This window comes from Blennius ocellaris (assembly GCF_963422515.1).
Source record: "Blennius ocellaris genome assembly, chromosome: 2".
NCBI lineage: Eukaryota > Metazoa > Chordata > Actinopteri > Blenniiformes > Blenniidae > Blennius > Blennius ocellaris.
In genome coordinates, this window is record NC_137651.1 from 23,686,811 (window position 1) to 23,703,865 (window position 17,055).

The 17,055-nt window shown below is 43.3% G+C and overlaps 2 protein-coding genes across 2 annotated transcripts in view; one reads left to right on the plus strand and one right to left on the minus strand.

Moving 5' to 3' along the window:
- LOC308141652 (neurobeachin-like) overlaps nucleotides 1–17,055 on the minus strand; it is a gene marked incomplete at both ends in the record, with an annotated part of 240,698 nt that overhangs the window by 50,828 nt on the left and 172,815 nt on the right. The window contains 1 exon segment of the mRNA XM_080511859.1: nucleotides 14,922–15,058. Within this exon segment, the coding sequence (XP_080367985.1) occupies nucleotides 14,922–15,058 (137 nt within the window).
- mab21l1 (mab-21-like 1) lies at nucleotides 12,184–14,194 on the plus strand. Its single transcript, XM_080504770.1, has one exon. It carries the CDS (start codon nucleotides 12,406–12,408, stop codon nucleotides 13,483–13,485), a length of 1,080 nt encoding a protein of 359 aa, XP_080360896.1. The 5' UTR covers nucleotides 12,184–12,405; the 3' UTR covers nucleotides 13,486–14,194.

Below are 17,055 nucleotides of genomic sequence, written 5' to 3' on the forward strand. Positions count from 1 at the left end.
GAATGAGACAAGGATGGAGAGGCGGAGAGACAGAGGAGGAGAGGGACAGAAAGAGCAAGTGGTTAGACGAGAGGGCCTGATGAGCAATGAGCGCCTCACTCGTCCTCAATTAATCTTGTCTCTCCACCTTTTGCTTTGGCGTTTCCCTCGGCACCGAGGTAATAATGACACCCTCATCCATTATCCTTTTATCCTTGTTATTCACAGGGAATTGCTTAATAATATGTTACAGATTCGTCCTCCTTCATATAATTCTTTCTGTCATTCGCAGTATATCATGTGGAAAACACACAGCCCCCTTCCTTGCCGGACGCTCTTTGAGGATTATCGTGGGTGACACCTTCGGGATGCAGCCAGAATCTGGAGCATCATTTTTCCAGGCGTAAAGTAGAATTACCCCGACTTATCCGTCATTGCCAAAAGCACAACAAGCCATTCAGGGCCAAAGCAAAGGTGGAAACAGGTTCTTATCTGAAACGAGGGGGCTTGTAAATTTATGCTAATAAGGGCCTTTTGTCATCCAGGCTCACCCCTTGGGGCTGAACGGGGGCTTGCAGGGGTATGATAATCTGGCTGTTGAGTGCGCTAGATAATTTGTACTTTATCCTCATGTAATTATATAGTTTAAATCTTTTTACCAATGCTAATCCCGCCACACGAGGAAGTGTCTTAGCGGTCTCTGCGGCTCTTAAGCAGCACCAGTTAGCCTGCATCTCAGAAGATCACGTAGGAGGAGTGCGGCACTGATATAATTACTCTGACTTCCTGTAGCCCTGCGCCGTGAATCCTCCCATCATTTCTGATCCACCTTAGCGGGCAGGCGAGAAGCCAAGTGAGCAGCCTGGGGGCTACGGGAGGCAACACAAGAGAAGGTGAAAACACTGTAGCATGACAAAGAGCCCTTCACTGGGTTTTTTCTTTTCTTTTTCTTCTTCTTCTCTTCTTCTTTTTTTTTTTTGTCAGGAAAAAGGGAAAAAGATGGAGACCAAAAAGAAAAGGGTGAAAGGCACTGAAAGGAGTAGAAGTAAGTGCAGTAGGGCTCTGAGGTCTCGCTGCTGTCCAGTGGGACTCCAGGCCATGGTGAGTCCTGCCAAAGCCGACAGTCCCCCCCCACCCCTCCAACACCCCCGACAAGCTGCTTGGCGTGCTGTAATTTGACTAATTACACTGGATTAAAGCATATTAATGCAAGCTGTTTTCTCGAGGGTCGCTGACCCACCCACCGTGTCCCCGGCTAGTTTCCCTCGATTTTGTCGAAACAACACAAAGGAGAAAAAAAAAGAGAACGAACACTAAGTACAACTAACACAATTTTTTTTTTTTTTTTTTGTATAAATGTTACCATGGTGAACTTTCCCGGGGCGAATCATTTCAAGCTTCTTTGATTATAAACTGCATCTTTCGTTGGATTTATCAAAACAAAACCAAAAAAAAGAATCTCAGAGTTCACACGATTGTTTTTCTACACAGCAAAGTGGCGGGTGGGAGGACGAGCGAGAGAGGGTCTCCACATGCTGAAAACAACAGAGCAAAACGTGATTTTCATTTCACTTTTATCTCAGGATGAGATGTGAGTGACGAGGCTTCGTTTTCATGTGAGGTTTGGCGACAGAAACTCTCGACGTGTTGAAATCTCTGATTGATAAAAGTGGTGAATCATTTGATCTGCTTTTAGCGGGAGGAAATAATACTCAGAAAAAAAACCTGAAAGGGCTCTCATTTGTGAGAAGAATGAGGGAAACTCGCCCTCATTTGCATTTGTAAAAATCCAAACTGAAAGAGGGGAAATGAGCCATACAATATGTGTGTTTTAATACAAGCACTCTCTCAATTGTACCCAAATCAATTTGAATTCCACACAATGGAGAAGCAGCTCCAATGTTTGTATGTGTTCCTCTGCCTTGAACACGGTGTAATAATAGTCTTAAACCGGGCGTTATAAAGACAGAATACCAAAGAGGCTTACAGCCTCAGTTTCATGAAACATTTAGGCAAAAAGTTCCAAAGGCTGAGGATGATGAAAGAAGGTAAGCTTGAAAATGGGCTTCTGAGATCCAGAGCCCTCATTGTACAGAAGTCACATCAAATTAATACTGAGGGCCATTTGCAGCCTTTCTTCTCCCGGGCTTTTCAGAACGGATTAAGCTATGAAAACTCAGAAATTACTAAAGCACCTATTAGGCATTATGCTCACCCTTTCTTCTTTTTCCCTTTGAAAGTTATTCAATGTGCTTCACTTCACTTGTACCACAATTCACAAGTTGTTTGCGTGTTTGAAAGACTTTCATGAGATCGATCCGCCAGGAAACGTACAGTTCAACTTCAAGAGAGCCTATATGCGCATTTTTTATCCCGTATGAGTTTGTTTTTAAACAAATCCATGCTTTAGCGAAGGGGTGACGATACAGGAAGTCTCAGGTTATTTTTTTTTCTTCTTCTTCGTCTTCGGGCCCCTATTGCCGGAGTGCTCTCAGGCTCTCCTCGCTCCTCGCTGCTCTCTCAATGCCTCTTCAAAGAGGCGCGGGGAGTGCATGAATTGTAATTATGGCTCCTAACAGGATTCAAGAGCGCACCAACGATGGCACTTGAGAACCAGGTCGTGTGGAGTTAAACGGCTGTCAGACACTCAAAGCAGGCCAGCATGTGAACAAACACACAATGGCTGGACAAGACCACGTCTAGAGCCCTCCTACCCACCTTCCCCTCTCAAGGAGGGGGGGGGGGGGATTAAAGATAAGCTAAGTGCCCTTTTTAAAAGATCCATACGGCCTTTTTGGCTGCATCTTTACGCACAAATTCCACTTCTGAAGGGAGTTTACAGGTAAGAAACTTAAAACGAGGAATAAGGAGGTAGATCTGATGAAAAAGCTTCAACATTTTAATAAAAAGAGAAATTACGCGAGCCGCATATTGCTAAATAATTCCACTGCAGGCCAGCGGTGCAGGGTGTGTGTGAGAGAGAGAGAGAGAGAGAGAGAGAGAGGGGGGGAAGCAGACACATGTGAGGGATGGGGTAATTGGTACCACCTGAGAAACCAATGTAACCACAGTGTCAGATTATCCCGCGACCCCGGCCTCCAGGATTACGGAAAAGATCATCGGCGCTCCGCAAACAGTCTGAATGACTCACCGGGGCACAGGACCCCTCAGAAACACATTAAAGAGAGCAGCCTTTCGCCGGGACCTGGAGGAACTCCCCAAAAACACCCTTAAAGGATCCAACCTTGCAGCGTGAAGTCCCCATGCATGACCCTTATTAAACTCCTAATTGGATTGAGGGCCCCTAAGAAAAAAAAAAAAAAAAAAAAAAAATCCAACATTGTTCATTCAGCTGAGATTTTTCTTTAGCATTCCTTCCAGTAGTTTGGGTCTTCAACAATAACATTCAAACTCATGTCAGTGAAAACTTTTTGAATCCTTTTCAAAATGCGACCAGATTTCCCCCAAAATGGGAGTATAAGTTTTTCACCTTTTCTTTTAGCGCCGAGCGCTATTTGATTTTCACTGGGTGCAAGTGACAGGCTGAAACAAAGCCCATTGTGGAGCCTTTCACCGCTGTAATGGTCTTAAAATGGCTACAAGCAGGGAGCTTTTCAGTGGTGACCGGGCTGCCCGGCTCTGCCCTTTTATATCCACGGGAGCGGGAAACTCTGGAGGTCAGCCGGCGAGTGAATGAGGGGCCGAGTTCACTCGCCGACACCGCCGGCGCAAGGCCATCAAGTGCAGGGTAGAAGTTCCACATTCAAACTGATCATCAAGAATAAATAGTTCCATAACAACAACAACAACAACAACATCAATCACGTTCATTATGAGAAACAGTGTAATGACAATAATTACAATAATATCTCATTAAGAAAAAGAATAAGAGACAGGGGAGAATTAATAGCAGACAGGTGTACAACACACCGCAATTATGGAACCTGAAATTAGTTCATTGCCTTGAGGCAGAAGGGGAGGGTGTGTGTGTGTGTGTGTGTGTGTGTGTGTGTGTGTGTGTGTGTGTGTGTGTGTGTGTGAGACAGAGAGAGAGAGACAGAGAGAGAGAGAGAGAGAGAGAGAGAGAGAGAGAGAGAGAGAGAGAGAGAGAGAGAGAGAGAGAGAGCGAGAGAGAGAGAGAGAGAGAGCGAGAGAGAGAGCGAGAGAGAGAGAGAGAGAGAGAGAGAGTTGGGTGTTGAGCTGCTGAGAGTGGGACTGATAGAAAGAGTCTCACTGACACACACACACACACCACACGCGCGTGCACAAAAAAGGAATTGCAAATAAGCAAACAAAAATGTCTTAAATGTGTAAATTAGAGGGAAAAATAAGAGGGAAAAGCAGCTTTTCCCTGCAGACTGCTGCCTGAGATGAGAAGGGAGCAGCGAAACGTGATCAAGGGGAGCCGTGGAGCGGTGCGGCAGGCGTCAAGATGAGCACTCAGCCAGCGAGTGGCAGCTTCTCCTTTTCCAGTCAATCATTCATTACAGAGCCAAGTGCTGCGGAGGAGTGCCTCCTCCTTTTTTGACCTATCATATTACTGCCTCTGTAAACTCCTAATCCTCCCTTCGTTAGATGGTGTCAGCAGCCGCCGTGCTCTCGCCCTGCCGCCGCTGCTCACGCACCTCCTGCCAAGACCAGCGAACTGACACCCTAATAAAACCGTTTGAAATTTAACAAGGTAGAACGGCACAACTTCATCTGTCTATTTTTAGCACCTTTCTCCGCTTTGCGAGTTTATCTAATTGTTAAAAAAATAAAAAAATAAACTTTTTTTAGGGGTTGAAACACAAATTCCAGTTCAGTGCAACACTTAAAAGAGTCCTGACTTCACCTCCCAAGCTGTGGCTGGAGTTAGAGTGCTGCTTTTTGTCTGTGTTGTTGTTTTTTTGTTTTTTTTTTTCCCGTTGCCTTGGGGCTGCTCCTGAGCAGGTGAACGCCTGGAGGCAGGAACATGCACATCAGCACTTCTTCGTCCATCGTGGCTCTTTCACGGAGACCCCTCTTCGTGAGCAGCTCTAATAGAGCCCACCGAGATGACTGCAATAATGAGTCCGGCAGATGAAAGCCCAGCAGGACAAAGCAGCGTTCAGATACGTCTCCGCGCGCACTGGGTGGACCAGTCCTGGACTCGCGGTGCGAATGTTGTTATTTAGGTAAACAAAAGGATGGGATGAAGACAGGGGGGGTTGAAACAGATGAGGTGTCTGCCTTTTGGCAGGAGTCCAGAAATAAAGGAGCATTACGGATCACAAACAACAAGCAAACAATCAAGTTCATCTCACACACAAAGTCCCGACACTTCAAGTTCCCCGACTATCCCTCACTCACACGCATTAGCGGACGTACCGAGATTCATGGGAACACACGGATCCACGGTTTAGGTCGGCTCCCAATTTAAAATGACAGATACCAGATAGTGGAAACTCAAGGAGACGACAACACTGATTTGGGACGGTTTCTGACTTTTTAGCCGAGTGTGACGCTGTCACGGTGGAACCATCACACATGAGTGAAGGCCAGCAAACCTAATACCCCAGTTTCCTAATGACACGTAGCACATCAGCCCTGGTCGTGGCGGTGGATCTCAAAATATACCGTACCTTATTGGGAATATATATGTAAATTCCTCTGATAAAGTTTGTCACACCGACCGCATTGCACGCTTTGAGAGATGTTAATTACCATATAAAATAAGCAATTGGCATCCCGCCCCATATGTCCCACTTTTTCTTTTTTTTTTTCCTGGTGAGGAAGATGGAAAAGAGGTGGGGTGAGATTTGATTGTGACATGCTCTCCGTCTGTGCTCCACAATGTGCGGCTTTGCCAGTAACGGGGTAATATTCAGCACAGCTCACCACCACCAGAACTAATGAAAGTAGACAAAATGTCTCTGCTGCCATCTTTGTCTCGCATCCGCTCAGGGTGAACCTCCCCTCTCTCTCGCTCTCTCTCTCTCCTCTCCTTTTCACCTCCCCTCTTTCCCCTCGCTCTTGAAGGGAGGGTGACAGCAGCATAAAATGGTGGCGAGCAAATGTGCCTTCCATGTGGCAGCAGTGGAGGGGGGTGACAGGCCAGGCTGGGGCCGGTGCTATCAGCAGAGTGAACAGGCTGGCCGGCGGCCATGAAGGACCAGGGCCCGGCAAGACACACCGGCGGGTACAAAGACACGTAGCCTCAGATCAAATCAAGGGGAAAATAAAAAATTAAACGTCTGAGCTCTCTGAACAGTACAAACTTCTTGTATATGAAGATTTGTTATACACTGGACAGTAGGGATGCAATGTTTTCAGCATGTTTTAACTCTGATATACATAAAAGGATCAAAAGGGATGCATTTTGACACAAAGTGTTGGTCTAGTGCAAATAGCCCTTTGAATGTTTTAATGTTGTTATTATGGTCTTTTAAAACTATATCTTAACTTTTCATTGTGTACACTGGCCTTTCGTGTCCTAAAAGACACTGATAAATGGAAACTATTATCAATATTATTAAATCCAATTCTTGTACTCGAGTTTTTATAAGGTTACCCAAAATAAGACATTTTAATTATTGGGTACCATTGCTAGAATCTTTTTGTACACACTCACATGTGTTTCAGATACACAAGTTCAAATAAGGAAAATCTGGGTTTTAGTTGAGCTAAAATGCGATAATTTGCTGCTATGTGTTCATGTCTGATCTAAAACAGGCCACATTAGTGATACTTTTCACTCAAAACAAGTAGATTTACAATAACACACCTTCCCTGTGATTCAAAACATCAAGAACTAATCCTTTATTGATATATTTTGAAGATATATATATACTCATGTGGGGGAATTCTTAGCCTGTGAAGACAGAAATCTAAATAGTTATACCAGTAAGTTAACGATAATGAAAGTATTTAATCCAAGGTGTAAATATTGAAATGAAAGCGACTCGGTGTAATGAGTCAAAGATGTTGTGAAATCTGACTTTCTGCTGTATATATTCTCTTCATCACACGTTGAACATAAGATAAGGAATATTTAAGCGTCTCCATCCACGCGTGCAGCCACTGAACAAAGCAAACTTCTTTCACGGTGCAATTAGAGGTTCGGTGGTTTGTTAGTTAACCCGGAGCTCGGAGGATGATGAAGCGGGGGCATAAATCACAGGGTGAAACAAGGGCAGACTCCTCCGATTCATTAATGGAAATGATCTGTCAATATGCTGGAGTCAATTCACACGTGTCAGCTGGGCTCGGCGCACAATGGGCCGGCCAACTTATGAACTCCCCGCACCACTCCAACGAGTCCATAAAACAACTGGCAGCGCCGCTGGGGAGCACCCCGAGACACCGCCCTCCTGCAAACAGACCACCAGATGACACAGATGGGGCGAAACCAAACAAAGACGAGGCTCCCTTTGTACAGGGAGGGACCCCCCCCCCTTTTCAAAAGCCATTCATGCAACAAATTGGGGAAATCTGGCCATGCAGCACTCCGCGTTTGCTCTTTTATTAGCATGAGCCTTACGTCACAGTAAGTGAAATCAGATTTATGGCTCTCTGCTAAAAAAGGTGGTTAAAATCAAGCACACTTCTGGGGGGGACAGAAAAAAAAAAAAAATTAAAGCCATGTTAACAAACAAGAGTTTAGCTGTGTTAACCAGAAGCAGGCGGTTTTACATGAGTTATACGCCTTTCTCAATGTTTTACTACGTTTTCCCATCGAGCCTCAGCTACAGAAAAGCTAATGGCTGAAAATACAAACGTAGTGCCTTTTCTGAAAACACAAACACTAACAGCTATTAATATCAGTCCTAGGTACTGCAGAGGTAGCAAACAGCGTCAAAGCTTTATTGCATTCAAAGGCAGCCCGTTGGTTAGGGAGGGTTATTTCCATGTAGGTCATTAAATATGTGCACACAGGCTTTCTCTTGTTAGGCCCTCTGCATTTTTTTCCCTTTTCTTGTTCTTCCTCAGCTGCACCAATCTGCATAGAGAGACATTTGTCATCATTAGCCCTGCTCTGACAGTTGGCACCCGGCACCTCAGATCTCCAAGACTGGCAATTATGAACCCTTCATCCCTTATTTAGGCAACATCACCCTAATTTCATCACAGGCTCCACCAACAGCATTCGATTACCGATACCTTCGAAAACCATAGGACGTGCCCCGGGATTCTGCCCTTGGCTTTGTTCTCTTTGCTTTCAATGTGCTTCCTTCTGCTCGCTCACATGACATGAGCGAGGGAGCCGGAGCTTTGAAACGTCCAGACACGAGGGCTGTAGAGAGAGAGAGAGAGAGAGAGGATCCTACACGAGCATCATGAGGTCAGTGAGCAGATGATTACGGCTGGTCGACGTCTCCACGTCACACATTAAGATTAATAACACCACTGTGGCTGACGGGTCCCTTTTATAGTCTGAATACAATACAGACGCACGTTTAGCAGGCACTCGTGGATCCAACAGAATTTAACACAAAGGCACATTTCTGATTTAATAAAAAGATCAAGTGCCATATTTATCTGCTACTCTTCTAAAGACAACCTTGTTCTGATTAAGTAAAACACCCCAGCAGTACTGCCACTATGCAGGGAGTGATGGAGAAAGTGCACTGAACTTTTTTTTTTCCTTTTCCTGCCACAAACAGGACATTTATTTATTCATGCAAATACATGCATGCAATTTATCACCGGGGCTGACAGGCGTACCATATTGCAGAGGGGAGGGGTGAAGGGCCAAATGAAGCCGAGACAATCAATTAAGTTTCATTAATTTACACTTTTCCTCACCTTTTCTTACTCAAAAATCTCCCGTCAAAGCCGGAACATTCGAGGAGATTTGTGTGGCTCAGAGAGGCTCGGAGTGCCCCCGGCCATGTCGGTGCGTCTTCCCGACCTATCCAAACGAGGTCGCTCGTATACACAGCGGAGTCAAAAGCAAAATGAATGGATGCAATCCAAAGGGGGTCTGCAGTTAGGCTCCAGGCCCAAAAATTAACTGGCCTCCTACAGAGACGCCATATTGCTTAGAATAATAACACTCCATTATTAAAAATCCCAATGACAATTCCATTTTCTGACAAACTAAATAACAGGAAATGTGTCACTGTGAGTGACTTTCCCATGTGTATATTATTTCTCACAGTTTGAGTCACATCTCTGAAGGGTCACTGATTCATACAGACACATGTCATCCTTTTAAATCCACTTTAACTAATCTGCACATTAGCTTGGGAGCCGGCTAGTAAAGTCCCTTTGTATTGGATGTGACTTGTCTCATTTAAAAAAAGAAAATAACCCCAGAAATGTAATGAAAACCATACGTCAGACCTTATTTGTTCTTCTGTAATAGGATTATTATAATAATAAAACACCATCTGTAATTATAATGCCACTTACAGGATTGCTGGCTTGATCCAGCTTAGAAATCAACTCAATGCTGGAATTTAAACCTAATGTCAACATTATAGGAGTGTGGTTGAAAAAAAATAAATTAAAAAATTAAAAAATAAAAATATATATATCACCAATATGTATGGCTATTTGTTCATTTTAACTCAATCTGGTGTTACATTCTGTTTTTGACCAAACTTAAAAATTAAAAAACACGTCCATTAAAAGCAACAAAATGAGGAAGACATGAGAGAAAATAAAGAAACATCCACGTGGTGACTTTGGCGCCACTGAGCCACTGAACCACTGAACGTGTGTCTGTCCATGTTAGCAGGACCATCCGTCTTGGGAGAAGAAGAAGAAAGGGACAAGAAAAATGGCGGAGAGAAAAATGAATAAGTGTAGAGGCATGCTGTGGAAACAAAGAGGCCTTCAAAACAGAGGTCACATGCTTGTGCAGAATTAGGGGAAGTGGAAGTCATTGTATTGATTTACACAACCCTGCATGCATTTTTTTTTTTTTTTTGCTGGGTCAGAAATAGGCCTGAACCAGAATCACTACTCCATACATCATATGGAAGGGCCTCCCATCGCCTGGTGGGGATGGTGGGATAAACAACAAGAGGGTGTAATGGTGAAGAGATGATTGGCTGGACCCGACCACTGCTGGAAGTCATGGGACTGCGGAGCAGGTTGAGTTACTGTGAGATCCACATGCTTTAGATTAGGAGGTGATAATCTCAATGAAAATCCCCCCACCCCCATTTCTATCACGCACGGGGATGGACCAAAGGCCGGGGCACAAACTCCAGAGGTGCAACTGGATTCAGAGGTATCTCCACTTGGAGCAAGAGAGCCTGCAAAGTGAGGCTTGTCTGGTTTCAATAAAAACCAAGTACCTGCTGAGCCGCAGTGGGAGAGGAAGAGGGCAAGACTATCAAAGTCTGAGGAGGGAAGAGACCCTCAGCTTCCTCTCACCGCATGAAAACCTTCCATAAAGTCCCACACATCCTTCAAAAATATGCCAACAAGAAAAAAAAAAAAAGAAAAATTCTGCTTTTCATCAGATTTAAACACGATAAGACTTTAACTTTAAAATAGCTTCACTTAAATTTAGAACAAACCTTAATACTATCCAACCCACATCTCTGAAATAACACACATAACTCAATATGTTTTTGGTTTTTTTTTCCTGCCTAGTAACAGTGTGAAATTATCAGTGTTGCTTGCCAAGCAGCTCCATGGCAGTGTGTTCGTGACAGGCTGGGGGATAATGGGAGTCACCTATCTATCAAGGTCCTTCCCGCACACACACTCCACCGCCTCCACGTCAAGCCGCAGCGCTCTGCCCCCATAATGTCTGGTCATATGCAGCAGAGACTGGAGCAGAGACGAGTGTAAATGCCTTTGTGTTCCTTATCTGATCTGTGCAGCGTCATCTTTTTTTGAAGTACTCTTCAAAGACTGTACCTTCGTGAGGATGAGTGGCAGTGCAGTGACGAGAGCCAGAGAGAAGCTGTTATTGGGAATCATGCAACTATAAACTACATCTTTACAGCATTGGAATAGCCTGCATTTATTAAGTTTCTTTTTATTCAAAAACAAAACAAAACTATGCACAATGTGTTTTAATTCACAATAATAGCTTTATTATTAGATTGTAAAACAAACGCTTAGATCATTTGGGTTTTTTGAATAATTTGAGTGATTAAGTCTGATTACAATCGACAATAATTCAAATATTTATTTTTACAAAAAAGATTAAAATAGAAGAGTATTTTCCTTCAACGATTGTAATCTTTAATCTATTATTCTGTTATTATTAAACTAAACGCTTACATTTGTAATCAAAAAATAAATACTCCATTTTCAAAAGTGGTATCCATCCAGCCATCTTCTTAGTTCTTTAATGATGCAAATAAATACTGAAAAAATACAATACGTTGAAATCGTTTAAGGTCAATAAGATATAAACAAACTCTCTCCTTTACTTTACAGGGACGGTTATAAGCTATTCTGATTTAAATAACACAGCATAGTATATGTTAAATAAACGATAAAAATGTATACTATAAAAAAAATTAAACCTGAATCTCACACAACCTCAATAATCAATCTGAACCAAAAAGAAGTTAATTAAATACACCGTGCGTATTTTAGCAGAGATATCCGGATTCGAGAACAAAACGACCCAAAAATAAAGAAAATCAAACATATTCTGACAAATAATCTTTAAAGAACTTCTCGGTTTTAATTTCACCTGATGTGCGAAATATGAAAAAAAAATAAATAAATACTTATCAATACTAACCAGATCTAAACCCACCTACTGTTTTCTATTTAATTTAACAGATCGGATTTTTTTTTTTTTTTTAAAGCTGAAGATAAAGTCCATAAAAAACGTAACGCAGTAAAACTGTATCCCCCCCCTCTTCTCCAAATTCGTAGGTGCGCTTCCGCTCCTCGACATACTACCACTACCTTTACTCTTTACTTGTATATAACACCCGGGGATGAATTTGTTTTCGATAAACTGCGGTGACGCATTGAACAGCCATTGGACGTCTTGGTTTCAACTCCTCCCTTATAATAAAGAGTGTGTGAGTGTGTGTGTGTGTGTCTCCTGTTGTAAAACACAGCAACACCGGGGCGTCTGCGTCAGGACAGCACACTCCACTCTGCGCAATTACGCGGACTCCAAAAGCCCCGGCACCGTGATCAGAGAGAAACACCAAAAGGAGCTTTTTTTCTCCCCCCCCCATCTCTCTCCCCGGCGACAGAACAAGATCCAAATGGACTTTTAATCGCGATATTCTGAACATTTTGGAGGATTTGCAGCATATCACTTCAATGCAGCTGCGAATGTTGTGATATTCTGAATACGCATGTGCCCCGCGCACATCTTTAAATAGTTGTCTTATAAATAGACACGTATATATTTTTTTCTTTTTAAATAGCTCTCTTTCTTCTCTAAAATTGGCTCCCGTACAAACAGCCGCGTTGGATCCCTCGGCTTACTGCGAGACTCCGGTGTACAACCCGGATCTCTGCCCGAACATGATAGCCGCGCAGGCGAAGTTGGTGTACCACCTCAACAAATACTACAACGAGAAATGTCAGTCTCGAAAGGCTGCCATCTCCAAGACCATCCGGGAGGTGTGCAAGGTGGTGTCGGATGTCCTGAAGGAGGTGGAGGTGCAGGAGCCCCGCTTCATCAGCTCCCTCAGTGAAATGGATAACCGCTTCGAGGGGCTGGAGGTCATTTCGCCCACAGAGTTCGAGGTCGTGCTCTATCTCAATCAGATGGGGGTCTTCAACTTCGTGGACGACGGCTCTCTGCCCGGCTGCGCCGTGCTCAAGCTCAGCGACGGCCGCAAGAGGAGCATGTCTCTCTGGGTGGAGTTCATCACCGCCTCCGGGTACCTCTCGGCGCGCAAGATCCGCTCCCGGTTTCAGACGCTGGTCGCGCAGGCGGTCGATAAATGCAGCTACAGAGATGTCGTCAAGATGGTCGCGGACACCAGCGAGGTGAAGCTGCGCATCAGAGACAGATACGTGGTGCAAATCACGCCGGCGTTCAAGTGCACCGGCATCTGGCCGCGGAGCGCCGCGCACTGGCCCCTGCCCCACATCCCGTGGCCGGGCCCGAACCGGGTGGCCGAGGTCAAGGCGGAGGGTTTCAACCTTTTATCCAAAGAGTGCTACTCGCTGAACGGCAAGCAGAGCTCGGCGGAGAGCGACGCCTGGGTGCTGCAGTTCGCCGAGGCCGAGAACCGGCTGCTGCTCGGCGGCTGCAGGAAGAAGTGCCTGTCGGTGCTGAAGGCGCTGCGGGACCGACACCTGGAGCTGCCCGGCCAGCCGCTCAACAACTACCACATGAAGACTCTGGTTTCCTACGAGTGCGAGAAGCATCCCAGGGAGTCGGACTGGGACGAGAACTGCCTGGGAGACCGCCTGAACGGGATTCTATTGCAGCTTATTTCGTGTTTGCAGTGCAGAAGGTGCCCGCATTATTTCCTGCCCAACTTAGACCTGTTCCAGGGGAAGCCGCACTCCGCCCTGGAGAACGCAGCCAAACAGACTTGGCGACTGGCGAGAGAAATACTGACCAACCCCAAAAGCTTGGAGAAACTCTGAGGTAACTAAAACAATCCCAGGTTCACCTCGTCTTTAAAAAAAAAAAAAAAATGTGCTAAAGAGGCCTAACGAGCGCTTAAAAAAAAAAAAAAAAAAAGGACAGAAAATATTGCCAATTTCCAGAAGTCTTGTGAAATGTGACTATCCTCTGTTGTTGAATATTTCTTTTTGGCCTAGCCTCTTCAAACATGGTTTTTATTTCTTTTTTAAACAATTTCTTTTTTCCAATCCTCTCGGTGTGGATATTTTAGGAGCACGTTTTAAATCCCATGGCTGCAGCTCGGTTGCCTAAATCCTACATTTCCTTAAATGCTTTAAAATAAAGCCCCGTGGATAGATAAAAAAAACAACAACACTTTTTGGAAAAATTTAACCACACATCTGTACATTTTATACTGTAAATACATCCATAGATTGTGATTCAAGTGGTCTGGATTTGTGAATGTTGTTCTGTGACGCGTAAATAGGATCCACCTGTTTAAATCTCAACTCTTTCTTTATCTGGGAGAAACCGTTTTTCCCCCCTTCTTTATTTATACATCATCAGTGGTAGTCTGATTCACCTGTTTCAATGGACTTTTTCAAATTTTCTTAAAAAGTTTACATTTTGATGGTACATGACGTTTGTTACATTGAAAACATTCCATCGATTTTACTTGAATAATATTATTTAAAGGATGCGAACAGTTTTTTTTTATTAAGTTGATGATTTTCTTTACCATGCTTAGGCCTACATCATTAAAAAAAAAAGAAAATAACATTTATATATAGTATATATATATATTACAGTTTAATTGGAAAGAAATGCACTTGAAATACACTGGATTATAACATCTGTGATCTGATTTTTTTATTTCTGTCTTTGATCTAATTTAAAGAGCTAATAAAACGAGCTGTTTTATATTTGTGTCCCACTATGGTTTTATTAAAGGTGTATTTAACAGTAAAATAGGCCAGAAATATTCAATTAAATGTTTATTCCGGCGCTCTACATTTGGCCCCTTATGAAGGAAAACATCGATTTATTTATTATTATAACAGATAAGGTTAAACTGTCTTGATTTGATATTTGTCTTTGACATGAGGTGGAAATTCAGATAATAAATTGGTTGGTTATTATAAAGATCAGATCTTGCAAGAAGCAGCAGCTTAAAACTATATATTTTTTAAATAAATAAAATGCACGAATAATCTCGCAATTCGAAACGTGCAAATTAAAATATATATGTATATATATCTCAGTAAAATACAGAAATCCAATGCATCTTTTTATTTATTTATTAATTATAACTTTCAATATTAAATGTACAGTAAATGTTTAATGGTGTCTGTGTTTTTAGTGAGGAGGGAGGGAGAAACAAAAAAACCCCCAAAAAAACCCACCACATGCCACCGGTCTTAAACTTGAACTGCACACTTGCTTGCAGGTTACTTACCTTTGAGTCGACCCTTTTGAAGGCAGGGTCATCCTCGTCCACCTCAAAGTAGATTTCAGTGGTGGTGATGGACAGAGTCCCCCGGGCCACGAGGACGGGGGCAACGAGCTGGGCCGGGCTGCTCAGGACCACTGGGCCTGCACAGAGGGGGCAAACATCATCAACGTGCACGGGGCAGATTTTCTTTATGTGCAATACAAATTAGGAGCAGGTGAATCCTGTGAAACTGAGCGAGGCCAAGAGGCGTCAAACAATACCGGCGCGCGCGCGCATTTTACGCATTTTGCGATACGATACCACAGTGAAACGTAACACCTTTTTTTGTTGAGCTTAAAAACAAACAAAGCTGTTTCATTGTATTTGTATTATTATTATTATTATTATTATTGTTATTATTATAAATATATTTCATGTGTCACAATCGCCGTGTGTACTCCTGACCTCCGCGTGGGAGAAGCCAGGTTGGAACATAAAAGACACCGTGCGTTAAAAAACATTTTTAAAATAAAATAATAATAATTCTAATAAAAATAATGAACTTGAAAGGGTGAAGATTGTAATGATTTCAAAAAAGAAGCAACCGAACTGATTCTTCTAGGTTTTTTTTAAGGTGTACCCAATTCATAGTTTCACGAACTATTGAATGACGAGGCACAAATAAAACTTAAACAATCATCACTGTAAACGCAGTATTTCTTTTTTACAGTAAAAGTATACAATACAAATTAATATCCGGGTATTTAGGATTAACATTAGCTCTACTGAGTTGTTGCTTTAAAATAGGCTTGTGTATTGATTTACTGAGAATTAAAAAAAAAAAAAAAGCTGATTTCATGTAAGAACAGAAAATATAAAGTTACAGTTAAAGAATAATGACAAAACTCAGCCCAAAAGGTGGGTTCGTGACCCCGGTCAGCTGATGGTGATCACATCTTTATTTCAGTCGCCTCCCTTCTCCTCCTCCTCCTCCTCCTCTGCTTCATCCTCCATGTTCTCGGATCAGTGTCGCGGTGGAGCATGCTGCTCGCCCCTCAGTGATCCGTCTCCTCTCCAAACGAAAGGCTCTCGGAGTCAGGGATATTTATCGATCCCTTAAACTCCAAAGAGCCACTTTAATGTCTCATCAATCTTAATCTGCGTTCCTCGGCCAATTATGGCCGATAGTGTTACAGGAATACAAGTGGATTTGGGTCTGAACTCCCAGAGCGCCTCTTCATCGCTCTCGCTCGCCGGCTGCAGTTCAATCCTCCCCCCCCCCCCCCCCCCCCCCCCCCCTCTCTCTCTCTCGCTCTCTCTCTCTCTCTCTCTCTCCCCTCTGCTCGGCTCCATTAACGGTGATCCTATCTGCTGATGCTATCAGTACACGTTGCTTACAAGCCTCAGAGAGGTAACCAGTAACCTCAGCTTGTTTTACTGCATGTCTGATAAGGGTTGGAAAAACATGGAAAAGAAGCGCAGAGCACATCCACTTTATAGTATTAATCAGAATAGGTTTCCCCCCTATAGTTGGATTATTGGCCCTAAAAATATTACTTAACCCACCTTTTACTAAGAATAACAGCTGGGCTACATACACTATAGCTCGAAGCATTAAGCCACAGCATCCATTGCTCATGGGCAGGAAGAGGATTAGGAGTAATCCCCTCAGGGATCCTTCCATAATTAGGCTATATGGCATTAAAATGTTTACAGGGGAATAATGAAATTAGGGGCAAGTTACACAGGATGAGTTGCACCAAATGAGTGGTGTGTGTGTGTGTGTGTGTGTGTGTGTGTGTGTGTGTGTGTGTGTGTGTGTGTGTGTGTGTGTGTGTGTGTGTGTGTGTGTGTGTGTGTGTGTGTGTGTGTGTGTGTGTGTGTGTGTGTGTGTGTGTAGGATAAAGCTCAACCGGTTTGTTTGGGCCAATTTGTTTCATAAAAATGCAAATATTTCTCCAATGACAGGCCACTTTAATGAAGTGATGAAAAGTCTCATCTTAGTGTGGTGGGAGAACTGCTGAGAAGATGGGTATATTATTACTGCACTGCAGTGTTTAATTAATACCTTTTTTTTTGAAGCTATTAGAGGAAACCATGTGAAGCGTGTTTCCTTCACACACGAGCAATAATCATGAGAATATCCTTATATTGAGTT

Bases quoted from the DNA above. Each gene is read 5' to 3' on its own strand.
- mab21l1 (XM_080504770.1), top strand. From the start codon at position 12,406: ATGATAGCCGCGCAGGCGAAGTTGGTGTACCACCTCAACAAATACTAC.